Source organism: Armigeres subalbatus, chromosome 3 (genome assembly GCF_024139115.2).
Source record: "Armigeres subalbatus isolate Guangzhou_Male chromosome 3, GZ_Asu_2, whole genome shotgun sequence".
NCBI classification, from domain to species: Eukaryota; Metazoa; Arthropoda; class Insecta; order Diptera; family Culicidae; genus Armigeres; species Armigeres subalbatus.
The window spans coordinates 377,540,831-377,554,299 of record NC_085141.1 but is presented as its reverse complement, the minus strand read 5'-3'; the positions used below and the strand labels follow the sequence as shown (position 1 = coordinate 377,554,299).

Sequence of the window (13,469 nt, the reverse complement as noted above, 5' to 3'; positions counted from 1 at the left end):
ATTTTGGATAAGCTGAATTCGGCCAGATTGCTTTTGACCCTCGATTTGAAAAAAAATTATTCCTTCCATAAGGATAGACCGATGGATGAGGGATCAACCGTACTATTTTCGTGACAAGTTCTGGACAATTCGAGTTCCGCAAGACGCCATTTAATCGAAATATTTTACTGAAATCTTGGAAAAATTTGCCTTACTTTTGGATGTGGCAAACAAAAAACGATTACAGATCAAGTGGAAGAAATTTCAGCTCTTGAGTTCAAGAATTTCATGCCTATTCGAGCAATCTGAATTATCCGATTATTTTTTTTCTGGAAGCTTAGAAAGGATTCTGAAACTAAAAATCTTAGATATTGTACCACTCATAAAAAAATCTACTCATTCGCTTCGCAACAAAAACAAAAAATGAGCACCAGATAATCACATAAGAAAAGCATACCTCCAGAAAAGCTACTTTGATATTTTTGAAAATTCGGCCGCCCCGTGGGGGATTGTGGTGATAAATGATTTGATAGCAAGTGCTATTTGTACTGCGGAGAAATTATTCACATCTATGAGAGCCTTGGAAAATGATCACAAAAGTTTTCATTTTGTTACAAAGCACAATACTATCGTCACAGTCTCTGAGTCGCTTAAACAGTAAACTGGGCTTAGTCCATGAGGGCAGATATTATTGTATATTATTAGGTTCTTTTCTTTTCTCTTCTTGAGGTAAATTAACCAGGAAAGTAATTTTGTAAGAAGGTTAAATTTTTAAAATAAAAATCATCTCTAGACAGCTTGTTAGTCATCGACTAACCGCGACCTCTCACGACTGCAGGTCTATATTCGTCTATCTTCGGAAAAAATCAAGTCTGTTATTCGATTTTCAGAACACAAGAATTGTAACCAAATTCTGAAGTTTCTGGGATTCACGGGCTATTTCTGGAATCTATGACAAAAGGTCGAAAGACAAAAACCGCAAGGACAAAAGGCCGAAAGACACAAGGCCAAAATTACAAAAGTCGAAAGAACAAAACATCGAAAAGACAAAATGTTGAAAGGGACCAAAAGTCGATCAAGAACAAGTTGATAACAAGTTGGATGTATTCCAAAAGATTTTATGGAATGCATTCAAGTTCAAGCAGAAGAAATGCACTCATCTCATCAATCAAAGTTGAAGAATGAGCAATTTTCAAAGAAGGACTAGGGTAACGATACCAATAGTGGAGGTATTAGTACATCCACAAAAGAAAATATTTTTTGAAAATTGATAATTATGGGAAATTTACAGCTTTAGTAGGAAGAGGAACCATTGTTAAAGAATGTTTTGAAAATCCTCAAAATTATCCGAATTTTATGTTGTTTGTTAAAATATTATTTTTGACAAAAAAATCCGTGGGGGGGGGGGAGACAAAATAGTTTTTAAATATTTGTATCGGCCTAATAAAGAAACAAAAAAAATCTCTTGACAGCAACTGAATAATCTGGTTGGTGTGAACGGCAAACAATATCAGAAGAAGCACCTTGATGTGATATGACCTTTAAATTGTAACTTGTTTATGCCAATAAAAGCATAATATTAACAACATAGTTTGAGAATATAGAGCTATTCAATGCAGGAAGATTTCTTATCAGTTCCTCTATTGATAATCGTTTGCGATTTTCAAACAGACTGAAGCTGATTGAACCCTAATAAATGCAGCTGGACGCATCAAGCCATGCATTCAGTTCATCAGAAGCTGTTCTTCGCCATACACAATGAAGATCTTTGTTGCAACGCTTCTTCTTATTGGATTTGTAAGTATCCCACTTCCCACTTCTAATTTTAATACGATCTCCATTTGAACCCCAAATCCGCTTTCATTTCCCAGCTGTTCCACCACTGCTCGGCGGTCGTCTACGGGGAGGACGACTACCGTGGCTTCCGCCAGAAGTGCTCAAAAATCCTCCAAACTCCGAAGGACACCGTCCAGAAAGCCGAACAGAAAAGCTTCCAAACCGACAGCGACGATATGCACTGCCTGATTCGGTGCGTCGGAATTCTCAGTGGATTCTACGACGACGAAACGGGCACCAACTGGGACCTGGTGCGACAGCAGCTGGACGGTCAGGAAGGGTTCGAAGAGCACCGCCAGGCAACGACCGCCTGTACCGAGGCCCTTCCCGCGGAGGAACTGGCGTCCGGCGTGTGTCGCAAGTCGTACCTGTTCTTCCGGTGTGCCATGAAGTCCGCCAAGGAGCACATCCGGACGAAGAGTTAGATCGCTTTGATGCTGGGGTAGAAAACTGTCCTCCGAGCATTGCGAATATCGATTTCGGTGTGTGTGACCGAGTCCGAGCTTATGGGGGGAAAAGTTTGCGAAATGCAATAATTATCATCAATAAATTGAACGTAGGTGCATATGCGAAATGGGTCGGTTAAAATCAATGCACACGGCAGCTATGGATACATATTCGAACGCCTGTTCCTATGCGATGAACCCATGCAAAGTACGATGCATGCACTCATACCAACGTGAGGTTTTCATTAGACTGGTTCAAAGCGGTTATCACATTGAAAAGTTTTACCCAACCGAGAAATGGTCTACCCTGATGGTTCTTTATGGCGATGCAATGGTATCACAAAATCGTAGCAGCAAATGGTTGGTATCAAGTTGTTTTTTGCAAAGTTCGTTTATTCGATTCCCACGAGGAAAATGAGGGTATGCGTCATTCTGCAATGGGTTTCGTTTGTGATGTTCCATAACTCTGAACCATACAAACTAAACCAAACCGAAGTGCTCAGCTCTGATTTGTTTTGAAAAATCTGAAAAACATCGTGTTCAGTGAAAAATCCAATTAAGGTTGAGAAGTACACACAATTTGATTTCGACACCCCGACCATCAACATCCAGTCACCCTTATCCGGTTGAAATTGGATTCGGTCGATTGGTTACGAATTTGGCGCCCCAGTCGGCGGTGACGCGGGGCCGCGCTGCGCTGGGGGAAATGGATGCACTTTTGACGATAGGTGATTCCGGGTGCGAATCGAAATGCATGCCGAGTAGATTTGTTTGCGTTTGCATTCGTTCATCGCGGCCAGGGAATGGAGTCATATCCAAAGGTGTGATGGGTCCCCGGATGACTTTAGACCAAGGGGAGAGGGGAGAAAATGGGAAACAATTTGTGCACTAAAATCCTGGTTTGGCGGCTTTGGAATTTGTGCAAGCATCGAGTATGTATGGCAACTGATGCAGGAAATTTAGCGTTTGCTTGTGCTGTTTATAAACTGGGGAGGTCAATAGAGTTCAAACTATCAGGTGCGAATGGTGAGTTTGTAAATCAATAGAGATTAGTGATTCACAGTTTGGCATAATTAGGAACTACACTAATGGGTTTAATGGACGCAATTTATGACATTAGAGATGAGGAGAAAAATATTAATTGGACATGGTCATAATGTTTTTCTTTCTAATAAGTAGCTAAGACTTCGTCATTTTTTCGTCTTTAGTTAAGAGATTTGCAGCCTTCGGCTGACTCATCTCTGAACGTCGTAAATAGTTAATACACCGTCCAAGTAACAATTTTCTTGCTTCTTGGATTTATCTAATTCTTATTGCAGACTTATGACAGCAATCACGAAGCTGATTGCTCAGTTTTATTAGCGCTCTTATTGCTATCAATAAACCTCCCATAAATCTGCTGAAAAATGCTTCAAACGTCAAATGCCTATTGACCATATGAACAGATCTATGGTAGTGATGAAGAGCGTAATAAATCCAATTTTCAACACTCGAATAAATCTACAATTTTTGGTCATAATGTGGTCAAATGAATTACCCCCATAAGAATGTTTGTATTGCGAATAGTTTATGACGGTGTTTTATAAAAGCAAAGTTTTTCTGATCAAATTTCATGATGGCCATGTTGAAAACGGAAAAGCATTTCGCAGTCAATGAAATATATCACTGAATTGCATGATTTAACGAAATTTTCACTGCTTATCATAGTTTTTCCGATAAATAATTTTATTAATTAATAGTTTGGGCAAAAATACAAATCGATTTAGTGGACATCCTAGATGTTGTGGTAATTAATATTTTCGATTTATTTCCCTGAACAACGTTATATGGCCGGCGCGTGGTGTTCAACCTTATTTTTTCACAGCATTTGACCATATAAAATCGGAAGCGCACTTCTTTTTAATGGTGGTGAATCGAAATAACAACCTGAAATAAAATATTATTTTGTAGTCATCATCATAATTTTCATCAACAATCCATTTTGTTATCATTTTTCTGCAAAGATTTGTTTCTCTTTTTTAATGCAACATTTTGACAGCTGCCGCAGCCAAATTCCCTTTTTTGCGGGTGGTTTAAAAAGGGTTTCTAAATGCTCTTATAAAAGGTTTATAGTGGTTATCTGGAGAGGGCCACTTAGTAATATCTTACTCTTATAGTGGCCATCAGAAGGTTGCCGTGTATTACTCGGTTTTATTGTTAGATCTTTTAAATTGATCTTGAAAACCATTCTTAGAGCGGTATAAAACTTAAAATGTTACTTGGGCGTTTGTCTTTTTTCATCAATGTAGCTCGACGAGAAATTCCTTCATGATTCTGGGAGGAATCCCTTCAGGCTTATAGGAGCAATCCCTTCAGGATTCTGGGAGCAATCCCTTCAGGTTTATAGGAGCAATCCCTTCAGGCTTATAGGAGCAATCCCTTCAGGATTCTGGGAGCAATCTCTTTAGGTTTCTGAGAGGAATCCCTTCAGGATTGTGTGAGGAATCCTTTTAGGATACTGTTAAGAATCCCTTCAGGATTATGTGGGGAATCCCTTCAGGATTCTGTGAAAAATCCCTTCAGGATTCTGAGAGGAATCCCTTCAGAATTCTGAGAGGAATCCCTTCAGGATTCTGTGAGGAATCCCTTCAGGATTCTGTTAAGAATTCCTTCAGGATTATTTGGGGAATCCCTTCAGGATTATTTGGGGAATCCCTTCAGGATTCTGTGAGAAATCCCTTCAGGATTTTGTGAGGAATCCCTTCAGGATTCTGTGAGGAATCCCTTCAGGTTTCTGTGAGGAATCCCTTCAGGATTCTGTGAGGAATCCCTTCAGGGTTCTGTGAGGAATCCTTCAGGATTCTATGGAGAAATCCTTCAGGATTCTGTCAGGAATCCTTCCAGGATTCTGTCAGGAATCCTTCCAGGATTCTGTCAGGAATCCTTCCAGGATTCTGTCAGGAATCCTTCCAGGATTCTGTCAGGAATCCTTCCAGGATTCTGTCAGGAATCCTTCCAGGATTCTGTCAGGAATCCTTCCAGGATTCTGTCAGGAACCTTCAGGATTCTGTGAGGAATCCTTCAGGATTCTGTGAGGATCCTTCAGGATTCTGTGAGGAATCCTTCAGGATTCTGTGAGAGTCCTTCAGGATTCTGTGAGGTCCTTCCAGGATTCTGTGAGGAATCCTTCAGGATTCTGTGAGGAATCCCTTCAGGATTCTGTGAGGAATCCCTTCAGGATTCTGTGAGGAATCCCTTCAGGATTCTGTGAGGAATCCCTTCAGGATTCTGTGAGGAATCCCTTCAGGATTCTGTGAGGAATCCCTTCAGGATTCTGTGAGGAATCCCTTCAGGATTCTGTGAGGAATCCCTTCAGGATTCTGAGAGGAATCCCGTCAGGATTCTGACAGGAATCCCGTCAGGATTCTGACAGGAATCCCGTCAGGATTCTGACAGGAATCCCGTCAGGATTCTGAGAGGAATCCTTCAGGATTCTGAGAGGAATCCCTTCAGGATTCTGAGGAGGATCCTTCAGGATTCTGAGAGGAATCCCTTCAGGATTCTGGAGAGGAATCCTTCCAGGATTCTGAGAGGAATCCCTTCAGGATTCTGAGAGGAATCCCTTCAGGATTCTGAGAGGAATCCCTTCAGGATTATGAGAGGAATCCCTTCAGGATTCTGAGAGAAATTCCTTCAGGATTCTGAGAGGAATCCCTTCAGGGTTCTTTGAGGAATCCCTTCAGGGTTCTTTGAGGAATCCCTTCAGGGTTCTGTGAGGAATCTCTTCATAATTCTAAAAGGAATTCATTAAAGATTCTGAGAGGAATCCCTTCAGGATTCTGAGAGGAATCCCTTCAGGATTCTGAGAAGAATCCCTTCAGGATTCTGAGAGGAATCCCTTCAGGATTCTGAGAGGAATCCCTTCAGGATTCTGGGAGGAATCCCTTCAGGATTCTGGGAGGAATCCCTTCAGGATTCTGAGAGGAATTCCTTCATGATTCTTAGAGGAATCCTTCAGGATTCTGAGAGGAATCCTTCAGGATTCTGAGAGGATCCTTCAGGATTCTGAGGAGGAATCCCTTCAGGATTCTGAGAGGAATCACTCAGGATTCTGAGAGGAATCCCTTCAGGATTCTGAGAGGAATCCCTTCAGGATTCTGAGAGGAATCCCTCCAGGATTCTGAGAGGAATCCCTTCAGGATTCTGAGAGGAATCCCTTCAGGATTCTGAGAGGAATCCCTTCAGGATTCTGAGAGGAATCCCTTCAGGATTCTGAGAGGAATCCCTTCAGGATTCTGAGAGGAATCCCTTCAGGATTCTGAGAGAAATCCCTTCAGGATTCTGAGAGGAATCCCTTCAGGATTCTGAGAGGAATCCCTTCAGGATTCTGAGAGGAATCCCTTCAGGATTCTGAGAGGAATCCCTTCAGGATTCTGAGAGGAATCCCTTCAGGATTCTGAGAGGAATCCCTTCAGGATTCTGAGAGGAATCCCTTCAGGATTCTGAGAGGAATCCCTTCAGGATTCTGAGGAATCCCTTCAGGATTCAGAGAGGAATCCCTTCAGGATTCTGAGTTGATGCCCTTTATGATTCTGAGAGTAATCCCTTCAGGATTCTGAGAGGAATTCCTTCAGGATTCTGAGAGGAATCCTTCCAGGATTCTGAGAGGAATCCCTTCAGTATTCTGAGGAGGAATCCTTCCAGGATTCTGAGAGGAATCCTTCAGGATTCTGAGAGGAATCCTTCAGGATTCTGAGAGGAATCCTTCAGGATTCTGAGAGGAATCCCTTCAGGATTCTGAGAGGAATCCTTCAGGATTCTGAGAGGAATCCTTCAGGATTCTGAGAGGTCCCTGAGAGGAATCCCTTCAGGATTTTGGGAGGAGATCCTTCAGGATTCTGGAGGAATCCCTTCAGGATTCTGAGAGAAATCCCTTCAGGATTCTGAGAGGATCCTTCAGAGTTCTGAGGAGGAATCCCTTCAGGATTCTGGGAGGAATCCCTTCAGGATTCTGGGAGGAATCCCTTCAGGATTCTGGGAGGAATCCCTTCAGGATTCTGGGAGGAATCCCTTCAGGATTCTGGGAGGAATCCCTTCAGGATTCTGAGAGGAATCCCTTCAGGATTCTGAGAGGAATCCCTTCAGGATTCTGAGAGGAATCTCTTCAGGATACTTAGTGGAATCATTTCAAGTTTCTGATAGAAAAATCGTCAGGATTCTCAGCGTATTCCCTTCAGGAATCTGAACGAAATCCCTGCAGGATTCTGAAGGAATAATCCCTTCAGGATTGCTGAATTTTATGAGATTGTAAGTCACAATTCTGAGGTTTCTGAGAGGAATCCCTTCAGGATTCTGATAGATATTTCTCCTAAAAGTCCTTCATTGACTCGTTCTAGAATTTGATAGGGATTGTTATCAAGAAGTTCTTTGGTGGATCATTGGGAAGTTGCGGAGATTCCTTAAGGAAGTTTTTTGATGGATAATTCAATAATTCCTTCAGAAATACTTTCAAAGCCCGTTTATCAGACTGTTATAACCAGAAATAGCGTTGGAGATCGTTTGATGACATGCAAGTTGTTTTTATTTTTTTATGAGTTCAGGATGCAACAAACCTGGAGCACATTTGAGAGACATTCATCAATTATTGTCTTATTGTCATGATTTTACTATAAGCTCACTTCTCAAAATTAATCTTCAGAAGTTGACTGTTGAAACAATGTGTAATTAATATCACAAATCAACATAGGTCAAGTTTTGATAGCATTATTTTCCTATAACGCTCGCTTCCATCGATAATGATTTGGTTGAAGCCCATACAACTTCTCTTCGACACTATCCAACTCGTGTACCTACGTTAAAATCAATAATCCGGTCACAGACCGGATGTGGGCAAAGTTTAGAATTTGCAATGAGTTTCGACCAAATTCCGTTCTTTGTTATTCATCAGCCAATGAATTGGGAAAACAGTTTGTTTAGGTGGAATCGATTTTGGGCGAAAATAGCAAATCTAATTTCGTCGAAATAAAAATTGATTCATGCAAATAATCACTTCAGTTACTTTTCCTTCCATCCATTTTATGACGCCATTCTTGTCAAACAACATCCCCCTTGATTAGCAAAACACTAGTTGCCGATGTAAGATGAAGGAGATTCACAGTGCGCTGACAGAAACCTGGAGCCACATTTCCAGTTTGTTCCGGAAGTGATGGCAATGACCGAAATCTATCCGAGCCGCCCCCCTGTGGATCTATTTATTGAACAGAAGAAAAAAAAACATTCATGAACTGAATAATGCTAACGACAACGACGACGATGACGATGTGCAGAGTTTGTATTTTTGTAGTCGGCCCCAAAGCGCAGAGCACATGGTGATCGATTTTTTTCTTCTCGCCATCCAGCAGCCCCCATCGTCAATCGACACACGTGGATCGCATGTAAGTTTCGGAAAAACCGGAGAAGGAAATGAACTTTTCTCATCATTTTTTAGATTGATGGCGGTTGTTGGGTATGGTGGTGAATAGGAGCGGAAAAACGACCACCAAGTGCAAAGTAAAATGTGATAGCCGCCATTCAGGCGTACACAGTTTGCTTTGATCGGTTCACGTTTGGGGAATGGATTTTACCGTTGGGTTTCTTCGCGAAATTTGGATTAGGAAAGGATTCAGGTTTACATTCAAAATCTTGGAAGAATTTCCAAAAATCAATCCCCATCACTAGAATTGTAGATCAAATAAATAGAAATATATCTTTGCAAATCCTTAGAGCTGATCAACTTTGGAATACCTCCTAATAATTAAGTCATGGAAATCCTTACTAAAATCCATTTGGCTCTGAAGACTATTTTTGGAATCCAATGTTGCGATCAAACATCATTTGATCCGGAACCAAACCAAAATTGATGTCAGTCCAAACAAAATGATTCCGCGCTATTAGATCGCAAAAGATGCTAAGTGTAGATAAATCCTCGACCATAACTCGAATCTGCATTCAGAAAGTATTCCGATAAGCGTTTAAACAGAAATTGGACCATAGCATCGGGCTGAAAGTCTCCTTAATAAAGACACAAAAAAAAAAGAAATTGGACCAGCATTCAAAAAGAATTCCGATCAGCATTCAGAGAGAATTCAAACCAGCATTCAGAGAGAAATTCGACCAGCATTGAAAAATAATTCGGATCAGCATTTGACAAAAATTCAGACTAGCATTCAGGAAGAACGCCGATCAACATTCAGAGAGAAGTCAGAACAGCATTCAGAGAGGGGGAAGAGTCGTTTGGCCGAAACCTCTTCGAATTGAAATCTTTTTATGTCTTTATTAAGGAGACTTTCAGCCCGAGGCCACGAAGAAAATCCTTTCAGGATTTCGAAGAAAATCCTTTCAGGATGTCGAAGACAATTCTTTCAGGATGTCGAAGACAATCCTTTCAGGATGTCGAAAAAAAATCCTTTCAGAATGTCGAAGAAAATCCTTTCAGGATTTCGAAGAAAATCCTTTCAGGATTTCGAAGAAAATCCTTCAGGATTTCAAAGAAAATCCTTTCAGAATTTCGAATAAAATCCTTTCAGTACTTCGAGGAAAATCCTTTCAGGATTTCGAGGAAAATCCTTTCAGGATTTCAAGGAAAATCCTTTCAGGATTTCGAGGAAAATCCTTTCAGGATTTCGAGGAAAATCCTTTCAGGATTTCGAGGAAAATCCTTTCAGGATTTCGAGGAAAATCCTTTCAGGATTTCAAGGAAAATCCTTTCAGGATTTCGAGGAAAATCCTTTCAGGATTTCAAGGAAAATCCTTTCAGGATTTCGAGGAAAATCCTTTCAGGATTTCGAGGAAAATCCTTTCAGGATTTCGAGGAAAATCCTTTCAGGATTTCGAGGAAAATCCTTTCAGGATTTCAAGGAAAATCCTTTCAGGATTTCAAGGAAAATCCTTTCAGGATTTCAAGGAAAATCCTTTCAGGATTTCAAGGAAAATCCTTTCAGGATTTCAAGGAAAATCCTTTCAGGATTTCGAAGAAAATCCTTTCAGGATTTCGAAGAAAATCCTTTCAGGATTTCGAAGAAAATCCTTTCAGGATTTCGAAGAAAATCCTTTCAGGATTTCGAAGAAAATCCTTTCAGGATTTCGAAGAAAATCCTTTCAGGATTTCGAAGAAAATCCTTTCAGGATTTCGAAGAAAATCCTTTCAGGATTTCGAAGAAAATCGCTTTCAGGATTTCGAAGAAAATCGCTTTCAGGATTTCGAAGAAAATCCTTTCAGGATTTCGAAGAAAATCCTTTCAGGATTTCGAAGAAAATCCTTTCAGGATTTCGAAGAAAATCCTTTCAGGATTTCGAAGAAAATCCTTTCAGGATTTCGAAGAAAATCCTTTCAGGATTTCGAAGAAAATCCTTTCAGGATTTCGAAGAAAATCCTTTCAGGATTTCGAAGAAAATCCTTTCAGGATTTCGAAGAAAATCCTTTCAGGATTTCGAAGAAAATCCTTTCAGGATTTCGAAGAAAATCCTTTCAGGATTTCGAAGAAAATCCTTTCAGGATTTCGAAGAAAATCCTTTCAGGATTTCGAAGAAAATCCTTTCAGGATTTCGAAGAAAATCCTTTCTGGATTTCGAAGAAAATCCTTTCAGGATTTCGAAGAAAGTCCTTTCATGATTTTGAAGAAAATCCTTTCATGATTTGAAAGAAAATCCTTTCAGGATTTTGAAGAAAATCCTTTCAGGATTTCGAAGAAAATCCTTTCAGGATTTCGAAGGAAATCCTTTCAGGATTTCGAAGGAAATCCTTTCAGGATTTCGAAGAAAATCCTTTCAGGATTTCGAAGAAAATCCTTTCAGGATTTCGAAGAAAATCCTTTCAGGATTTCGAAGAAAATCCTTTCAGGATTTCGAAGAAAATCCTTTCAGGATTTCGAAGAAAATCCTTTCAGGATTTCGAAGAAAATCCTTTCAGGATTTCGAAGAAAATCCTTTCAGGATTTCGAAGAAAATCCTTTCAGGATTTCGAAGAAAATCCTTTCAGGATTTCGAAGAAAATCCTTTCAGGATTTCGAAGAAAATCCTTTCAGGATTTCGAAGAAAATCCTTTCAGGATTTCGAAGAAAATCCTTTCAGGATTTCGAAGAAAATCCTTTCAGGATTTCGAAGAAAATCCTTTCAGGATTTCGAAGAAAATCCTTTCAGGATTTCGAAGAAAATCCTTTCAGGATTTCGAAGAAAATCCTTTCAGGATTTCGAAGAAAATCCTTTCAGGATTTCGAAGAAAATCCTTTCAGGATTTCGAAGAAAATCCTTTCAGGATTTCGAAGAAAATCCTTTCAGGATTTCGAAGAAAATCCTTTCAGGATTTCGAAGAAAATCCTTTCAGGATTTCGAAGAAAATCCTTTCAGGATTTCGAAGAAAATCCTTTCAGGATTTCGAAGAAAATCCTTTCAGGATTTCGAAGAAAATCCTTTCAGGATTTCGAAGAAAATCGTTTCAGGATTTCGAAGAAAATCCTTTCAGGATTTCGAAGAAAATCCTTTCAGGATTTCGAGGAAAATCCTTTCAGGATTTCGAGGAAAATCCTTTCAGGATTTCGAAGAAAATCCTTTCAGGATTTCGAGGAAAATCCTTTCAGGATTTCGAGGAAAATCCTTTCAGGATTTTGAAGAAAATCCTTTCAGGATTTTGAAGAAAATCCTTTCAGGATTTTGAAGAAAATCCTTTCAGGATTTCGAAGAAAATCCTTTCAGGATTTCGAAGAAAATCCTTTCCGGATTTCGGACAAAATCCTTTTAGGATTTCGAAGAAGATCCTTTCAGGAGTTCGAAGAAAATCCTTTCAGGATTTTGAAGAAAATCCTTTCAGGATTTCGAAAAATCCTTTCAGGATTTCGAAGAAAATCCTTTCAGGATTTTGAAGGAAATCCTTTCAGGATTTCGAAGGAAATCCTTTCAGGATTTCGAAGGAAATCCTTTCAGGATTTCGAAGGAAATCCTTTCAGGATTTCGAAGGAAATCCTTTCAGGATTTCGAAGGAAATCCTTTCAGGATTTCGAAGGAAATCCTTTCAGGATTTCGAAGGAAATCCTTTCAGTATTTCGAAGGAAATCCTTTCAGTATTTCGAAGGAAATCCTTTCAGGATTTCGAAGGAAATCCTTTCAGGATTTCGAAGGAAATCCTTTCAGGATTTCGAAGGAAATCCTTTTAGGATTTCGAAGGAAATCCTTTTAGGATTTCGAAGGAAATCCTTTTAGGATTTCGAAGGAAATCCTTTTAGGATTTCGAAGGAAATCCTTTCAGGATTTCGAAGGAAATCCTTTCAGGATTTCGAAGGAAATCCTTTCAGGATTTCGAAGGAAATCCTTTCAGGATTTCGAAGGAAATCCTTTCAGGATTTCGAAGGAAATCCTTTCAGGATTTCGAAGGAAATCCTTTCAGATTTCGAAGGAAATCCTTTCAGGATTTCGAAGGAAATCCTTTCAGGATTTCGAAGGAAATCGCTTCAGGATTTCGAAGGAAATCCTTTCAGGATTTCGAAGGAAATCCTTTCAGGATTTCGAAGGAAATCCTTTCAGGATTTCGAAGGAAATCCTTTCAGGATTTCGAAGGAAATCCTTTCAGGATTTCGAAGGAAATCCTTTCAGGATTTCGAAGGAAATCCTTTCAGGATTTCGAAGGAAATCCTTTCAGGATTTCGAAGGAAATCCTTTCAGGATTTCGAAGGAAATCCTTTCAGGATTTCGAAGGAAATCCTTTCAGGATTTCGAAGGAAATCCTTTCAGGATTTCGCAGGAAATCCTTACAGGATTTCGAAGGAAATCCTTTCAGGATTTCGAAGGAAATCCTTTCAGGATTTCGAAGGAAATCCTTTCAGGATTTCGAAGGAAATCCTTTCAGGATTTCGAAGGAAATCCTTTCAGGATTTCGAAGGAAATCCTTTCAGGATTTCGAAGGAAATCCTTTCAGGATTTCGAACGAAATCCTTTCAGGATTTCAAAGCAAATCCTTTCAGAATTTCAAAGCAAATCCTTTCAGGATTTCGAAGAAAATCCTTTCAGGATTTCGAAGAAAATCTTTTCAGGATTTCGAAGAAAATCCTTTCCGGGTTTCGAAGAAAATCTTTTCCTTTCAGGATTTCGAAGAAAATCCTTTCAGGATTTCGAAGAAAATCCTTTCAGGATTTCGAAGAAAATCCTTTCAGGATTTCGAAGAAAATCCTTTCAGGATTTCGAAGAAAATCCTTTCAGGAT

At 39.7% G+C, this 13,469-nt stretch overlaps 2 protein-coding genes across 5 annotated transcripts in view; one reads left to right on the top strand and one right to left on the bottom strand.

Annotated features, from left to right (window-relative positions):
• Nucleotides 1–13,469, bottom strand: part of LOC134226587 (neurogenic protein mastermind) — a 471,961-nt gene that overhangs the window by 134,758 nt on the left and 323,734 nt on the right. The window lies entirely within an intron of this gene.
• On the top strand, nt 1,648–2,389 carry LOC134223711 (general odorant-binding protein 99b-like). The gene is made up of 2 exons (XM_062702902.1): nt 1,648–1,776; nt 1,851–2,389. Exons 1-2 carry the CDS (start codon nt 1,738–1,740, stop codon nt 2,238–2,240), a joined length of 429 nt encoding a protein of 142 aa, XP_062558886.1. The 5' UTR covers nt 1,648–1,737; the 3' UTR covers nt 2,241–2,389.